Genomic DNA, 18,858 nt, shown 5'->3' with positions numbered 1-18,858 from the left:
ACAGTAACTTCATTCCAGTGTTAATGTAAACCTACTTGTGATTAATAAATAAACTTTTTAATAACTTTCCTTATATCCATAATAACTTGAGATCCTGTACATTCTCTGTTAAGTTATAGGAAATTGCTGAATCCCTTGTAAATGTCATGTTATCTTAATGATGTTCCTATCCTTTAACCTTCCAGATCTTACTGTTGGGAGCACAGACCTGTTCAGAAAGCACCATCTGCACGGTCAGGTAGTTCTTACACATGTGCTGTCTGTTTAGAATCCATTGACCCAATTCCATCATATGATATTTTGAAGAGCCCTTGCTGTAAAAATACATGGTTTCACAGACAGTGTGTGCAGGTGAGTGTACAGTAAACATATAAATTATATATAATTTTTGGGAGGTGGTTTAGTATTTGATTACTGCTTCAATAAAGTTTCAACACACCTTAGATTTGATGGAATTATTGTTGATAGGTGGTCTTCAGTGTAAAATGATTGCGCTTTTGGTACCTATTTACTTGCATTCTACAAAATTTCTTTGGAATTATTTTGGCTTTAAGTTCCATTTTTTTTCTAGTGCACTTATGTTCTTGCTTCCATCGCACTGGTTTTTAAACCAGTGTGAAATATTTATTTGATATATTTTTCATCCTCTTCATTTAAACTCTCTCCTTTCCCCCTCTCTATTCTTTTCTCTTTCATGTTCTTACAAATATTCTTAAATGTCTGGTGACCTGTTTCATATTTTTTTTCAGTCAGAATTTTATAGCACTACAAGAAGCCTTTCAATCTATCCTGTCTGTGCTAGCCATCAAGCTAATCCCATTTTCCAGCATTTGGTCAGTAGCCTTCTGTGTCTGGCATCTCAAGTGCTCGTCTAAATGTTGCTTAAATATTCTGAGGGTTCCTGCCTCTATCACCATTTCAGGTGTTCCTGACATCCACCACCCTCTGGGTGAAAACATTTTTCCTCAAATCCCTGCTAAATGTTTGTCCCATCCCTTAAATCTATGCCTCCTGGTTATTGACCCTTTACTAAAGATAGAAGTTTCTTGCTACCTACCCTATCTACGTCCCTCACAATTTTGTACATCTCAATCAGATCCTCCTCTCAACCTTCTCTGCTCTAAGGAAAACAACCTCAGCCTAACCAAACTCTCTTCATAGTTAAGGCACTTCAGCCCAGATGATATCCAAGTAAATTTCCTCTGCACCCTCTCAGGTACAATCAAATCCTTCCTATAGTGTGGCAACCAGAACAGCACACAATAACTGAGGCTCAACAAGTATCTTGTATAGTTCCATTGTAATCTCCCCACTCTTGCATTCTATGCCTCAGGCAATAAAGACAAGTATCCCATATGCCTTCTTAACCACCTTATCTACCAGTCCTACTGCCTTCAGAGATCTTTAGACATGCACCCTATAAGTTCTTTTGTGAACTAAAAGGTTCATTTGTTTGCAATAATTATCCCCATTCCCCCATCATAAATCATATAAGGTTCCAGAGACTTAATCATATGGCAATGAAAAACATTTTAAATGATTCATTCCAAAAGTTGTTTAATCATTAAAAAGATAACAAGTCAGATAGATAAAAAGCAAAGTATCAATTAACAGCAATTAATAGTAAGAGGAGAAAGCTTAACTTGACACTTTAATAGTTGAACAAATCAGGTCTTGGTCTTCTCAGGCCGTGAAATGTCTCTCAAAAACAGCTTTCAATATATCACTCTCTTCTCACCTCTCTTCTGCCTATGTCTCCTGTAAACATCGTTCTCTTCACAGCTCCCTTTATCTTTCTGCAACTTTTGTTCTTGGCCAAAATGGCTTCTTGAAACCCTACTTATACCTTACAAATTGAAAGTCCACTGTAGCCAATTGTTGAAAAATAACTAATTTGTTTATAATTTGTCAATATGAAATAAGAATTCATTGGTTTTTTTAGCTAATTATGAATGTCATCTCAGCTCTAAGGTAATGCTTCTTCTCAAGCTATATCTCTTACCTTGAGAAAAGCTCGAGTGTTCACCAATAATTATTCAAAGTCGCTGTCTGTCATTTGGAGTTGAGATCCCTTAGACAAGGGCCTCTTCAGTCCTCCTCCATCAAGGTTAACATGTTATCTCTTTATTCTGTATTAATAATCAAGTGTCAATATATTTTATAATTATGGGAGTTATAAACATTTCTGTTCCAAATTACATTTCCAGCTTTTCTAACATATCTGTTAATGAATTGTTTATTTTTTTTAATTGTCTCACAATTAAGACAGTCCACTTAACTAACCTGGTTGATTTCTGATACAAAGAGCAAACTACAACACAGGAACAGACCCTTCAGCCTGCCAAGCCTGAGCCGATCGTGATGCCCTCACTGAACTAAAAAAAACTGCCCTTTCTTGATCATCTCCTTCTATTCCCTCCCTATTCATGTACCCATCCAGATGTCTCTTAAATGTTGCTTATGTGCCTGCTTCCACCATTCCTTTGGTAGCATTTTCCATGCACTCACCGCTCTTTGCGTGAAAACTTCCCCCGCACATCTCCCTTAAACTTTCCCCTTCTCACGTTGAGCCTGTGCCCCCTTGTAATTGACACTTGCACCCTGGGAAAAAGCCTCTGACTTCCCTGTCTATACCCCTCATAATTTTGTAGCCTTCGGGTCTCACCTCAGCCACCTTCTTTCCAGTAAAAACAATCTTAATTTATTCCACCTCTCCCTATAGTCAATACCCTTAAGACCAGGCAACATCCTGGTGAACCTTCTTTGCACTGTCTCCAAAGCTTCCATGTCCTTCTGGTAGTGCGGCGACAAGAACTACATGTAATACTCCAAATGTGGCCTAACCAAGGTTTTATATAGCTGCAACACCATTTGCAGCTATATAAAACCCTGTACTCTGTGCCCTGGCCAATGAAGGCAAGCATGCCAAATGTCTTCTTAATCACCTTGGCTACGTGTGTTGCTACATTTAGGGAACTGTGAACCTGCATGCCCAGATCCCTCCATGTTAATGTTTCTAAGGATTCTATCATTTACAGTATAATTCACACCTTGCATTTATCTGGAATAAACTCTATCTGTCATTTCTGTGCCCGAGTCTCCAGTCTGTACCCTCTGATAATCCCGGGCACTATCAGCAACTCCGCCAATCTTTGTCATCCACAAACTTATTAATCAGATCACCCACATCTTCCTCCAGACCATTTATATATACTACAAACAACAGAGGCCCCAGCACTGATCCCTGCAGATCATTACAAACTATAGAGCTCCATTCTGAAAAATACCCTTCCACTGCTACATGCTGCCTTCTATGACTAAGCCATCTAGCCAGCCCAGTCCAAATCCCATGTGACTTTAGTTTTTGTAGCAGTCTACAAGGTGGGACCTTGTCAAATGCCATACAATCTACATCCACAGCACTTTCCTCATCAATCATCTTTGTCACCACTTCAAAAAGCTCAACTTGTTGAGATAGATCATAGAACCCCACAGTGCAGAAAGAGGCCCTTCGGCCCATCGAGTCTGCACCGTACACAATCCCACCCAGGCCCTATCCCCATATCTTTTTTATATATCGTACCCACTAATCCCTCTAACCTCTGCTACCCTGGACACTAAGGGGCAATTTCTTAGCATGGCCAATCAACCTACCCCGCACAACTTTGGGCTGTGGGAGGAAACCGGAGTACCCGGAGGAAACCCACGCAGACATGAGGAGAATATGCAAACTCCACACAGACAGTGACCCGAGCCGAGAATCGAACCCAGGACCCTGGAGCTGTGAAGCAACAGTGCTAACCACTGTGCTACCGTGCTGCCCCTTCTCCGTACAAATATTGCTGCCTGTCACCAACTGGTCCGTATTCAAAATATGCATATATCCTGTCACTCAGTATCTTCTCCAAAAGCTTCCCTACCATTGTGTGTTCAAGTGAAGGCAAGTGTGCAGTGGGGGGGCAACAGAGTGATGATGCTGACTGGCTGTTGTGGGAAAGATTTGCATCAGGTGGTCAGTGCTTCCAGAAAATGGTTTGTGGAGGAGCTGCTAATCCCCCTGAAACTAAGGTCAATTTAGCATGGCCAATCAACCTAACCCCACACATGGACTATGGGAGGAAACTGGAGCACCTGGGGCAAACCCAGGCAGTCGGCGGGGGGGGAATGTGCAAACTCCACATTGACAATGACCCTTGGCTGGAATTGAACTCTGGCGCTTGAGGCAGCAGTACTAACAACTGTGCCACTGTGCTGCAGTGAGCACGTTGTGGATAAGAGTTTTAGTGAGGATGTCACATCTAAGGTGGAGGCAGAGAGTAGCTGGGTGACCACCAGGAATGGCAAAGGGAGCAGGCAGAGAGCGCAGAAATTCTCTGTGGCTATTCCCCTCATAAACAGTTGTATCATTTTGGATGTTGCGGGGGATGACCTTTTAGGTGAAAGCACCAGTAGCCAGGTCTCTGGCACTACGATTGGCCCTGGGGTACAACAGGAAAGAATAATGGTAAACATGATTGTTGTGATAGGAAACTTGATAGTTAGAGGAACAAACAGGAGATCCTGTGGCTGCAAACAGGAGTCCAAGATGGTTTGTTGCCTCCGGTGTCAGGGTCAAGAATATCGACAGTGGCTGCAGAACATTGTCAATGGGGAGGGTGAGCACGTTGGCACAAATGATGTAAATCAAATGGGGATGAGGTCCTGAGGCATGATTATAGAGAACTAGGAAAAAGGTTGAGAAGTAGAGTAGTGATCTTTGGATTACTTGCAGTAGTGAGGGTAAGAACAGGAGAATATGGCAGATGAATGCATGGTCAAAGAATTGGTGCAGGGAATAGGAATTCAGATTCTTAGATCATTGGGATCGTTTCTGGGACAGAGGTGACCTGTTTGGGGACGGTTGCATCTGACCAATATCCTGTGCTAGTGCTACAAGGGAGAGTTTAAACTGGGTTGGTATGGGGATGCGATCCTCAGCAGCAGGGAAGCAAATGAGGGGCTGAAAGAAGGTGAACTATTCAGCAACAGCAAGCTGAATACACAAATTTCCACACGCCTGATGAAGGATCAGCATTTCTGAGAGCTTGTGGATTTACTATCAAATAAACTGTTTGGACTTTAACCTGGTGTTGTGAGACTCCTTACTGTAGTCTGGATCATGGCAGGGAGCAGGGAAAACCTATTGGATTAAATTGCATCCATTTCAATGCAAAAGGGCTGACAGGTAAGGCTGATGAACTCAGGACATGGATAGGTACTTGGGACTCGGATGTTATAGCCATAACTGAAACATGACTAAGCGGGGGCCAGGACTGGCAGCTTAATGTTCCAAAGTGCAGGTGTTTTATCCAGGGCAGAGGTGAAGGAAAGAGAGGAGGGGAAGTTGCATTTTTGATTAAGGGGTGCATCACAGCAGTAGTCAGAGATGAAACAAGTCAGAGGGATCATCCAGCAAGGCTTTGTGGGTGGAATTAAGAAATAAGAAGAGGATGGTGATCTTATTGGGGTTGTACTATAGGTGCCCAAATGGTCAATGGGAATTAGAAGAACAAATGTGCTTGGAGATTGGGGAGACTTTTACACATTGTCATGGTAGGGCATTTTAATTTTCCAAACATACATTGGGATTGCCGTTGTGTTATGTGCTTGGAAGGGATGGAATTTGTTAAGTGTGTTCAGGAAAATTTCCTCGGAGTATTAGAAGGTCCCACTCAGGAAAGGGCAAAACTTGACCTACTCTTGGGAAATAGGGCAGGGCAAGTGATTGAGGTAATGGTGGGGGACCACTTTGGGACCAGTGACCATAGTTCTAGTAATTTTAAAATAGTTATGGAAAGGGGCGAAACTTGACCAAAGGTGCAATTTTTAAATCTGTGCAAGGCAAATTTTGATGGAATTAGACAAGGTTGATTGGAATAGCTTGTTTGGGGACAAAGGAACCTCCAGCAAGTGGGAGGCCTTTAAAAGTGAAATAGCTAATGTTCAGGGTCTATACTTCCTGTTAGGGTGAAGGACAAGACTGACAGGAGTAGGGAACACTGGATGACAAAACATATTGAGGTTTTGACCAAGAAAAGGAAGGTGGCATGGCTCAGGTACAAGCAGCTGGAATCAAGGGTGGTGTGCCAGGGATACAAGAGTATACTCAGAAGGAAATAAGGAGGGCAAAAAGGGGGCATGAGGTAGCTTCGGCTGAGAGGATTGAGGTGAATTCATAAGGATTCTTTAAGTATATTAAAAGAAAAAGAATAACTCAATAGAATAGGAACCCTCAAGGACCAAAGTGAACACACATGTGGAATTGCAGGAGATGGTCAAGGTTCTCAATGAATATTTCTCATCTGTGTTTATCGTGGAGAAAGACATGAAGCTTGAGAACCTGGGAAAGCTCAAATTATAGTAGAGGGGGTTGTGAGCAACAGGTAAAGATGCTGTTAACACATATATCTGTACACCATAGAAAAGTAGCATAAAGTTAGGTAGACTGGATATAGTCAGGTACATTGATAACCCACATTATGGAAACAACTGTGATTTTAGTCACAAACATAGGGCATAAAATTCGCTGCTGCTAACAGAGCAATAGTCAGGGACAATAAAAAGACTGCCTGTGGTGTAGGAATAACACCAGATGTGTGGGTCCAAGTTATAAAAAGCAAATGGTATACAAGATGTGTTGTTTCTACAACTAAGCATAAAAGGGGGAAAAAGGTCACTGAGATAGTCGGGACAGCAGTGATTAAGTTGGCAAAGGATTGATTACCGCCAATCTGAGCTGGACATGTAACAGTGTTGGATAAGATGGATGAGTCTACTAATGCACTCTTGTGATAACAGAAGACATTGTTAGATGGGGAGTAGAGGGGATGGAAACTTGGGGCACCTCGAGCCAATAGGGGAATGACAACACATAGATGGGACAGGGACCACCAATTAGGGGAGAACAACACATTGCAAAGCCATTACAATGCTTGTAAAAAAAAGTATAAAAATGTGCTGCAAATCTATGTAAGGTGTGCCAATTTTGTTGGACACCCGGTCTTGCAAGAACGTTAAATAAAAATCTTGCTCCTTCAGAACTTGACTTGACTAAATTGTTTGACTGTGAGCTGTGTTTCTCACAGGGTAATGGATATATTAAAATGTATGAAGGTGGATAAATCTCCTGGCCCTGACCAGGTATGTCCAAGAACACTGCGTGAGGCTACAAATGAAATTACAGGAGCCCTGGCTGAGATATTTGCATCATCATTAGCCATGTGTGAGATACCAGAAGACTGGCGGGTAGCAAATGTTGTGCCCTTATTTAAGAAGGTCTGCAAAGAAAAACTTGGGAATTATAGACCAGTAAGCCTAACATCTATGGTGGGTAAGTTACTGGACAGGATTCTGAGGGATAAGATATACAGGCATTTGGAAAAGCAGGGTTTGATTAGGAATAGTCAGCATGGCTTTGTGCATGGGAGATCATGCCTAAGAGTTCTGTTACACAGCTTTAATTTAAACACCTTCCAGGCAAACAGTTGTAACTTGTTAACTCTTTACTGACTTTAATTCAAACTGAATTTTAACTTTTAAACTGCATATTCACCTTAACTGACCATTAACTTTAATTGAACAAGCAACTTTAACTATTTAACTGAAAATAGATACGACTGAGTTTAGGAAAAGCATTGACCAAAGATATCCTCGATATCGAGGATGTAGACTCTATCTTGTTTTCAGAACCATCCTTAAGTGTACAGGTCTTCTAACGATGGTTGGTCTTGGAGTTATCACTGGCAAACAAAGGCTGCACATGTCTTTTTATCCAGTCCTCCACTCGTTTCTGAAAGATCCGCTGTCATCCAACTGATGAATTGATTAGAAACCCCAGTTGCATTGATTAGGCCAATCAAATACAGCCAGAGTAGTGGCGTTTGTCACTCCAGGTCCCATCATACTAAGGCCCCTGAAAAGCATATCGTTTACATTCTAATGCCCAGATAAAGGTCACTGGCTCCAAAAGTCTGTTAAGAACTCCTCCCTGCCAAGGATAAGATGTTAAATCTGACATGTTGTGTCCTTTGACAAATTCCAGGCCACTGGCCACAAGAAACCCCAGCATAGTCAAAAAACAACTTTAACCAAAAATCAGGTTTGCTTGATTGAAGATCTTTCAGCAAGTTTAAAATTAAATCTGTGCAGACCATTCAGCTACAGTTCTTTGATGAAGTGACATTGGTGAGGGCAGGGTGGTGGACATAGTCTATGTAGATTTCAGTAAGGCCTTTGATAAAGTTCCACATGGTAGGCTGCTCTGGAAGGTTAGGTCACCTGAAATTCAGGGAGAGCTGGCAAATTGGATATACTATCAGCTTGATGGTAGGAAACAGAGGGTTATTGTGGAAGGATGCTTGTTGGACTGGAGGCCTGTGACTAGTAGTTTGCACAGTAAGCAGTCTCACAACAGCAGGTTAAAGTCCAACAGGTTTATTTGGTAGCACAAGCCACTAGCATTCGGAGCACTGCTCCTTCGTCAGATGAGTCTTACCTGACGAAGGAGCAGCACTCTGAAAGCTAGTGGCTTTTGCTACCAAATAAACCTGTTGGACTTTAAACTGATGTTGTAAGACTTCTTACAGTGTTTACCCCAGTCCAACGCCGGCATCTCCACGTCATGACTAGTAGTGTGCCTCAGGGGTCAGTCCCAGGAACATTGTTGTTTGTTATCTATATCAATTATTTGGATGAGAATGTACAAGGCATGATCAGTAAGTTTGCAGATATCTCTAAAATAGGTGGTATTGTGGACAGTGAGGAAGGTTATCAAAAATTGCAGCAGTATCTTTATCAACTGGGAAGTGGGCTGAGAAATGGCAAATGGAGTTCAGTACAGATAAATGTGAGGTGTTGCATTTTTGAAAGTCACATCAAGGTAGGACTTTCATGATGAATGGTAAGACTGTAGGGAGTATCATGGAACAGAGGGACCTGGGAGTTCATGTGCACGGTTCTTTAAAGCTGGAGTCACCGATATATAGAGCAATGAAGAAGGCTTTTGACATGCTGGCCTTCAGTCAGGGCATTGAGAATAGAAGTTGGGAAATTATGTTGCAGTTGTATAGGACATTGGCGAGCCCGCACCTAGATGTTCAGTTTTGGTTGCCTTGCTGTAGGAAAGATGTTATTAAACTGGAGAGCGTGCAGAAGAGATTTACAAGGATGTCGCCAGGATTCAAGAGATTGAGTAAAAGGGAGACATTGGACAGGCTAGGACTCTTTTTTTTCTTTTGGAGTACGGAAGACTGGGTGTGTAAGGTCATGAGAGGCATGGATACAGTGAATGCACTAGTCTTTTTCCCAGGGCTGGGGAATTGAGAAATTGAGGGCATAGGTTTATGTTCAGAGGGGAAAGAATTAATGGAAATCTGAGGAGCAAATTTTTTACTCAGAGGGTGGTATGAATGTGAAATGAGTGGTTCAGGCAGGGACATTGACAACATTTAAAAGGCATTTGGACAGATACATGGATAGGAAAGGTTTAGAGGGATATAAGCCAAATGCAGGCAAATGAGGTTAGCTTAGATGGGCATTTTGGTTGGCAACTGTAGACTATATCAACCGCATGACAACATTTCCATGCCCAGTTACTACCTCAAAAAAATCAATCAAATTTGTTGAATGTGGTCTCCTCTTGACAAAGCCAATTTGGGCTGAAGGGCCTGTCTCCATGCTGTAGGTTCTATGATTTGTTGACCTCAGACTTACTGGCTTATAATTTCTTGGATTATCCCTGCTTCCTTTCTTAAGCAAGGGAACAATATATTGGCCAAGGATATTTTGGCCTTGGAGGGAGTACAGAGAAGGTTCACCAGGCTGATACTGGAGATGAGGGGGTTAGCTTATGAAGAGAGATTGACTAGACTGGGCCTGTACTTGTTAGAGTTTAGAAGGCTGACGGGGGGATCTTATAGAGACATGTAAGATAACAAAGGGGCTAGAAAGGGTAGAGGTAGAGAGATTATTAGGGATTATTAGGGATTATTAGGGATAGGATTTATAGTTATTTGGAGTGTAATGAATTGATTAGAAATAGTCAGCATGGTTTTGTAGCAGGTAGGTCGTGCCTTACTAACCTTATTGAGTTTTTTGAGAAGGTGACCAAAGAGGTGGATGGGGGTAAGGCAGTTGACGTGGTATACATGGATTTTAGTAAGGCGTTCGATAAGGTTCACCATGGTAGGCTTCTGCAGAAAATGCAGATGTATGGGATTGTGGGTAATCTAGGAAGTTGGATCAGGAATTGGCTATCAGATAGGAGACAGAGGGTGGTGGTGGATGGTAAATATTCATCATGGAGTGCAGTTACGAGTGGTGTGCCTCAGGGATCTGTTTTGGGGCCACTGTTGTTTGTAATTTTTATTAATGATCTGGATGAGGGTATAGTTGGGTGGATTAGTAAATTTGCTGATGACACCAAAGTTGGAGGTGTGGTAGATTGTGAGGAAGGGTGTCATAGTCTGCAGGGAGACTTAGATAGGTTGCAGAGCTGGGCCGAGAGGTGGCGGATGGAATTTAATGCGGAGAAGTGTGAGGTAATTCACTTTGGTAGGAGCAACAGATGTGTCGAGTATAGGGCTAACGGGAGGACTTTGAATAGTGTGGATGAACAGAGGGATCTAGGTGTGTGTGTACATAGATCCCTGAAAGTTGGGAATCAAGTAGATAAGGTTGTCAAGAAGGCGTACGGTGTCTTGGCGTTTATTGGTAGGGGGATTGAATTTAGGAGTCGCAGTGTAATGTTGCAACTGTACACTACTCTAGTGCGGCCGCACTTGGAGTACTGTGTGCAGTTCTGGTCCCCGCATTACAAGAAGGATGTGGAGGCGTTGGAGAGGGTGCAGAGGAGGTTTACTAGGATGTTGCCTGGTATGGTGGGGAGGTCCTATGAGGAGAGACTGAGGGATTTAGGGTTGTTTTCGTTGGAAAGAAGGCGGCTAAGAGGGGATCTTATTGAAACATATAAGATGATTAGAGGTTTAGATAGGGTGGATAGTGATAGCCTTTTTCCTCGGATGGAGAAAGCTAGCACGAGGGGGCATGGCTTTAAATTAAGGGGGGGTAGCTACAGGACGGATGTCAGGGGTAGGTTCTTTACCCAGCGGGTGGTGAGGGATTGGAATGCCCTGCCTGCTGCAGTTGTAAATGCGTCTAGTTTGGGGGCGTTTAAGAGATCTCTGGATAGGTTTATGGACGAAAAGGGATTGGTATAGGCTAGTGGGTCATTGTTTTTGTAACTGGTCGGCGCAACATCGTGGGCCGAAGGGCCTGTTCTGCGCTGTAATGTTCTATGTTCTATGTTCTATTCTTCCCGCTTAGAAAAGAAAACAGAACTCGAGGGCAGTCTCAAAATAAGGTGGGGGGGGGGTGCAGGTGCAGTTTAGAACGGAGTTGAGGACAAACTTCTTCACTCAAAGGGTGGTGAATCTCTGGAATTCTCTACCCGTTGAAGTGGTGGAGGCTACCTCGTTGAATATATTTAAGTCACGGGTAAATAGATTTCTGATAGACAAGGGAATTAAGGGTTATGGGGAGAAAGCGGGAAAGTGAAACTGATCCACTTCAGATCAGCCATGATCTTATTGAATGGCGGGGCAGACTCAAAGGGCTAGATGGCCTACTCCTGCTCCTATTTCTTATGTTCTTATGTCACAACATTGGTGATTCTTCAGTCTTTTGCAATCTCACCTGTGGTCAAAAAGGAATTGAAGATATTTTTAAGGCCCCAGCTATTTCTTCCCTTGCCTCCATCAAACCAATAATGCTGATTTAGTTTTTATTAAAATGGCTTCTATCAATGTCAGCAAAACATGCTTAAGAACGTTATAATTTAAACTACAAAACGATAATCTCACTAAAACAATTAATTTTGAAACTATCGACAACCCCAAGGTTCTTCCAGTCCTCCACACTACCCAGCATCCTACTATTCATTATCTAATTCCTTGCCTTTTTAGCCCTCCCAAAATAGAACCATCAGTGCAGAAGGAAGTCATTAAACCCATTGAGTCTGCACCAACTCTCCAAGTATCTTACCCCGTCCATCATAGCTAATACAGCCAACTACACATCTTTGGACTATGGGAAGAAACCGGAGCATGTGGAGGAAATCCATGCAGACTTGGGGAGAATGTGCAAACACCAAACTGTTATTCAAGGCCTGAATTGAACCTGGGGTCCTTGGTGCTGTGTGACAGTAGTGCTAACCACTGTGCTGCCCCCATCATCTCACACTTCTGAGCATTAAATTCCATTTGTCTCTGTTCTGATCTGATCAGCATCCTGTAATCTAGGGCTTTCTAAGGTTGTTCACCACATCAATATTTGTGTGATCTGCGAATATACTGATCATATCCCCTGCCCACCCCACATTCAGATCTTGATCATGTACACTACAAACAGCATTGATACCACTGGTCACAGGTTTCTAGTCACAAAAACAACTTTCGACCATCACCTTCTGTCACTAAACTAATTTTGGATCCAATTGGTTAAATTGTCCTGGTTCCCTGGGCTTCTGAATTCTTGCTCAGTCTCCCATGTAGGATCTTGTCAAAAGCCTTACTGAAGTCCATGTAACATAAGAACACAAGAACATAAGAAATAGGAGCAGGAGTAGGCCATCTAGCTCTTTGAGCCTGCCCTGCCTTTCAATAAGATCATGGCTGATCTGAAGTGGCTCAGTTCCACTTTCCCGCTTTCTCCCCATAACCCTTAATCCCCTTGCCTACCAAAACCCTATCTACCCGCGTCTTAAATATATTTAGCGAGGTAGCCTCCACCACTTCAACGGGTAGAGAATTCCAGAGATTCACCATCCTTTGAGTGAAGAAGTTCCTCCTCAACTCTGTTCTAAACTGCTCCCCCCCTTATCTTGAGGCTGTGCCCTCTAGTCCTGTTGTCCTTTCTGAGCGGGAAGACTCTCTCCACCTCCACCTATCCATCCCTTTCATCATCTTATACGTCTCAATAAGATCTCCCCCTCATCCTTCTAAACTCTAACGAGTACAAGCCCAGTCTATTCAGCCTCTCCTCATAGCTCAACCCCCTCAACTCTGGTGTCAGCCTAGTGAACCTCCTCTGTACTCCCTCCAAGGCCAAAATATCCTTGCGCAAGTGCGGTGACCAAAACTGCACACAGTACTCCAGCTGCGGCCTCACCAGTGCCCTGTACAGTTGCAGCAAGACCTCCCTACTTTTATATTCAATCCCCCTTGCTATGAAGGCCAGCATCCCATTTGACTTCCTGACCACCTGCTGCACCTCTAGGCTGGGTTTTTTTGACTCATGCACAAGGACCCCCAGGTCCCTCTGCACCGTAGCATGCTGCAGCTTTTCGCCCTGTAAGTAGTAGTCCTTCCTACTATTATTCCTACCAAAGTGGATAACCTCACACTTGCCAACATTGTATTCCATCTGCCAGGTCCTCGCCCATTCGCTCACCGTATCTAGATCCCTCTGCAGACTTTCTACACCCTCTGCACAATTTGCTGTTCCACTTATCTTTGTGTCATCAGCAAATTTTGACACCTTACACTCGGCTCCCTCCTCCAGATCATCTATATAAATGGTAAGTAGCTGAGGCCCCAGCACCGACCCCTGGGGCACTCCACTAGTCACCAACCGCCAATCCAAATAGCACCCATTGACCCCCACTCTCTGCCTCCTATTTGACAGCCAATCCTCTATCCATGCTAACACCTTACCCCCAACTCCATGCCCCCTAACCTTCTGTAACAACCTTTTGTGCGGCACCTTATCAAACGCCATCTGAAAATCGAGAAACACCACATCCACCGGTTCCCCTCTATCCACCGCACTAGACACATCCTCATAGAATTCCAATAAATTCGTCAGACACGACTTCCCCTTAACGAATCTGTGCTGCATCTGCTCTATTAAACAATTCTTCTCAAGATGCCTCGCTATTTCCTCTTTGATGACGGATTCAAGCATTTTTCCTACAACAGATGTTAAACTAACCGGCCTATAATTCCCTGCCTTTTGCCTGCTGCCCTTTTTAAACAGTGGCGTAACATTAGCCGTTTTCCAATCTTCCGGCACTTCCCCGGAATCCAGTGAGGTTTGGAAAATAATCACCAAGGCATCCACTATCACCTCTGCCATTTCCTTCAGAACCCTTGGATGCATTCCATCCAGTCCTGGGGACTTGTCCACCATCAGTCCCTCTAGTCTGTTGAGCACTGCCTCTCTAGTAACAATGATCTCATTCAGGCCCTCCACTCCTACCATCTTTCCATCGTTAACACCTGGCAAACTATTCGCGTCCTCCTCCGTGAAGACCGAAGCAAAAAAGTTATTCAAGGCCTCAGCCATTTCCTCATCCCCCACCACTAAATCCCCCCTCTCATCCACTAAGGGTCCAATATTCACCCTAGCCAGCCTCCTTTTTATGTATTTATAAAAACTCTTACTACCCTCATATTTAGCGCTAGCCTAGATTCATAGTCTACCCTTCCTTTCTTTATCAACTTCTTCGTCATTCTTTGTTGATATTTAAACCTCTCCCAATCCTCTTCTCGCCCACTACTTTTGGCCACTCTAAACGCATCAGCTTTTAATTTAACATTCTCCTTTATCTCCTTCGTTATCCACGGCTGATTATCTCTTCTCCTACGATCCTTCTTTACCATCGGAATAAATTTCTGCTGAGCACCAAGAAAGATCTCCTTAAAGATCCTCCACTGTTCCTCAGCAGACCTACCGACCAATCTGCGCCCCCAATCTACATTTGCCAATTCCTCTCTCATCCTATCGTACTCCCCTCTGTTCAAACAAAGGACACAGGTCCGGGATCCTACTCTCTCCTCCTCCATCTGCATCAGAAACTCCACCATATAATGATCACTCTTCCCAAGAGGATCCCTCACAACAAGGTCCCTAATTCTACCTGCCTCATTACATAACACCAGATCTAAGATAGCTCACTCCCTCGTCGGCTCCAACACACACTGTTCAAGGAAACTATCCCGAAAGTATTCCAAGAACTCTTCCTCAAGCCCACCACGTCCAACATGGGTCGACCAATCAATATGTAGATTGAAATCCCCCATAATTATTGCCGTTCCGTTCCTGCATGCAACATTTATTTGCGTGTTTATAGCCCGCCCCACCTCCAGGTCATTATTTGGGGGCCTGTAGACGACACCCACCAGCGTCTTCCTCCTTTTGCTGTTCCTAATCTGCACCCACAACGATTCCATGTTCTGCTCTTTGGTGCCTATATCTTCCCTTACTACCACCCTGATACTATCCTTAATCAGCTACCGCCCCCCCCCCCTGACTTTTTCCTCCCGTCTGTCCTTCCTAAACACTTGATACCCCTGTACATTCAGCTCCCAGTCCCTGTCACCTTGCAACCACGTCTCTGTAATGGCCACCAGATCATATCCATTTGTGCTGATCTGCGCCACCACTCATTCACTTTGTTCCGAATGCTTTGTGCATTCAGATAAAGTGTCTTCATCCCATCCTTCACCTGGACCGTATTAGAAGGAATGCTACCAACCTTACTCATGCCCCCTACTCCCTTTATTATTGGGACATCCTTGGCCTCTTCCTGTTCCTGTACCCTCTCCTTTACTTTAGACCCTGTAATTTCACCTACCCTCGTGCACCCCCCCCCTCAATTAGTTTAAAGCCCTATCCACAGTCCTATTTATATGATTCGCCAGGACTCTGGTCCCAGCACAGTTCAGACCAACACGTAGACTATATCAACTGCATGACAACATTTCCATGCCCAGTTACCACCTCAAAAAAATCAATCAAATTTGTTAAATGTGGTCTCCTCTTGACAAAGCCATACAGAGTATCCTTAATTAATCCCTGCCACTCCAAGTGGAGATTAATTCTGTCACTCAGAGTTTTTTCCAATAATTTCTTGACCACTGATGTTAGACTCACTAGCCTGTAATTAACTGCTTTTCTCTGTTTTCTTCTAGAATAGTGGTACCACATTAGCTATCCTCCTGACCTTTGACAATTCACCTGTGGTCATAAAGGATTTGAAAATGATCATTGGAGCCCCTACAATATCCTCCCTTGCCTCACTCAGTAGTCTAGAATACATCTCATCCTGGCCTGAGGACTTGTCCACTTCTAAGCCCGCTAAAACCACTAATGCTAATTCCCTTGCAATGTTAATCCGTTCAATTATATCAGAATACCCCTCCCTGCATTCTATACCTACATACCTACATCATCCTTCTCCATAGGGAACACAGATGCAAAATACTCAATTCAGTATCTCTCATGTCTTTCGATTTGACACACGGATTCCCACTTTGGTCCCTAATGGGTCCAACTCTTTCCCTGCTTATTCTCTTGTCTTTAATATACTTATAAAACATGTTGGGATTGCCCTTTATTTTGCCTGCCAGTGTTTTTCATGACCCCTCTTCACTCTTCTAATTTCTCTTTTAACTGCCCTGCTGCACTTTCTTCGCATGCTTCCAGTTGTTTGAAACCCCTGTATCTACCCTTTTTTTCCCTCATTCAGTCTTTCTCAGCACTAGATTTTCTGCCCAGTTAATTTAGGTAATCTCCTTTTATTTTGTTTAATTTTTGTCTTTCCCCAGTTGAGGGCTCTTATATTTGACTCATCATTATCCTTCTCTAATTTTGTTGTTTTCTTGTTATTCTCTTAGTTTGTTATTTAACTGTCAACTACTTACAAGGGTTTGCTTGGAATTGAACTTCCTTAATAAATAAAATTCTGCTTTGTCACCATCTCAATAATTGTTAACTCTTAATTTCCTTCCATTTGTAGTATCAGGCACTGAGTGCTGGAGTGTTCTTCTTCAAATGCACTATCTGCAATAATAAAGATGAATTCCAGAAGGAGATGTTACGAATGGGGATCCATATTCCAGAAAAGTATGTGTGCATTTATCAATGAAAGCTCATCCAACTTCGGTTTATTAAATACATTGGTAAAACTTCAAAAAATATTAATTGTGGCCCCTTTTTTTTGCTTTTCTGTTACTGGTGGAGAACTGACTAAGAACATGGTCACTGAATAGTCCTGGGACTCTGATTTGTTGCCATAACTTTAACCTTGCTCTGCATCAGAAATTCCTCTTAGCCATTTTCCCAGTGTTTATGAAGTTATATTGATCTTGGAATGTTAACTGTTTTTCTCATCACAGGTGCTACCCAACTTGCTGAATTTTTCCAGAACTTTCTGCTTTTACTTTAGTGCTTGCTGTTTTTATCATATGAAAACACAGAACCCACTGATGAAAATACTGCCATGGTTTTGAAGATAGATGCTGCTGAATATATTGTATAAAACCCCAGAATATGTATAAAGCTACAAGCTTAAAATGATCAAAATTTAATGAAAAAATATAATATTTTGCAGACATTGTTGAGTCACTGGAGATGTCTTCCCCTCACTCATGCAGTAATACTTGACATTCTTTTGATATCACATTCACCTCTTTTTGAACAGGGATGCATCCTGGGAACTTGAAGAGAATGCATTTGAGGAGCTATTACACCGTTACCAGCGATGTGATGCAAGAAGGTGCCTCTGTAAAAGTGGAAGGGAATATGCTGAACCTGACAGGTAACAGTTCATTTTCCCAGGAAAACTGCTGTGTTAACAACGTGAAATTAAGTTAATCTGTTATATATGAATTCTTCCAAGGTTCTTCCACTGGGTTTTAGGAAAAAAGTAGTATTTCATCTTTGGTTAACATTTTGAATTTAACTGACAAATCTTTCAAAGTATACACTAAAATTAAACTTATGTAGGCATGAAAGCTCTTGTTGATGCTGTCTTGTAGTTGACTGATCTCAGTCACTGTTGTAGCAGTAATCAAATATTTTTTGCGAACAACCAGTGTAATTTTCTGTTTGTAAAATTAAGATGCACCAGAGGAGATTTATAAGAATTTTTCTTGAAATTGAGAATTTTGGCTGTAGGGAAAGATTTGATTGGCTGGGTCTTTTTTCTTTGAAACAGAGGAGACTCAACAAAGTTTTGATTCAGTTGTACAAATAGACAGTAGGAAGGAAGGGGCTAATTTATTTAGCAATGTAATAAGTGGGAAGCATAAATTGAAAGTAACTATCAGAAGGGGAGGAGAGTTGAGAAGAAATATTTTCACTCAGAAAATGATGGGGTGATGTCCGAGATGTAGTGTCCAAAAGGATGGTAGAGGCAGAAACTACTTTCTGTGCATTTGGAGTATTTTGAGCTGTTTTGGGCCCCTTTTCTAAGGAAGGATGTGCTGGCCTTGGAAAAGGTCCAAAGGAGATTCACAAGAATGATCCTTGGAATGAAAAGCTTGTTGTATGAGGAATGGTTGAGGACTCTAGGTCTGTACTTGATGGAGTTTAGAAGGATGAGGGGGGGTCTAATTGAAACTTAGAAAATATTGCAAGGCCTGGATAGAGTGGACATGAAAAGGATGTTTCTACTAGCAGGAAAACTAGAACCAGAGGGCACAACCTCAGAATAAAGGGAAGATCCTTTAAAACAGAGATGAGGAGGACTTTCTTCAGCCAGAGAGTGGTGAATCTGTGGAACTGTTTGCCACAGAAGGCTGTGGAGGCAGATCATTGAGTGTCTTTAAGACAGAGTTAGATTGGTTCTTGATTAATAAGGGGATCAGGGATTATGGGGAAAACACAGGAGAATGGGACTGAGAAAAATATCAGCCATGATTGAATGGCACAGCAGACTCGATGGGCCGAGTGGCCTAATTCTGCTCCTGTGTCTTATGGTCTAATGGCCTGTGCAATAGTTTTTCTTGTTTCTATACCTTTGGCAGAAAGTTGTGTTCC

The 18,858-nt window shown here is 42.6% G+C and overlaps 1 protein-coding gene across 8 annotated transcripts in view; it reads left to right on the top strand.

Annotated features, from left to right (window-relative positions):
* The window catches only part of g2e3 (G2/M-phase specific E3 ubiquitin protein ligase), a 289,629-nt gene that overhangs the window by 136,969 nt on the left and 133,802 nt on the right, over positions 1-18,858 (top strand). For all 8 annotated transcript variants that reach the window (XM_080202897.1, XM_080202898.1, XM_080202896.1 and 5 more), the window contains 3 exons: positions 186-351; positions 16,835-16,941; positions 17,519-17,635. In XM_080202897.1, the coding sequence (XP_080059023.1) occupies positions 186-351; positions 16,835-16,941; positions 17,519-17,635 (390 nt within the window). The remainder of the gene's footprint in view (positions 1-185; positions 352-16,834; positions 16,942-17,518; positions 17,636-18,858) is intronic.

The sequence above is a fragment of the Carcharhinus amblyrhynchos genome, chromosome 14 (genome assembly GCF_965287045.1).
Source record: "Carcharhinus amblyrhynchos chromosome 14, sCarAmb.v2.hapA, whole genome shotgun sequence".
In the NCBI taxonomy this organism is placed as follows: Eukaryota; Metazoa; Chordata; class Chondrichthyes; order Carcharhiniformes; family Carcharhinidae; genus Carcharhinus; species Carcharhinus amblyrhynchos.
Note: the sequence above shows the minus strand (reverse complement) of the source record. Positions and strands in the feature narration are given on the sequence as shown.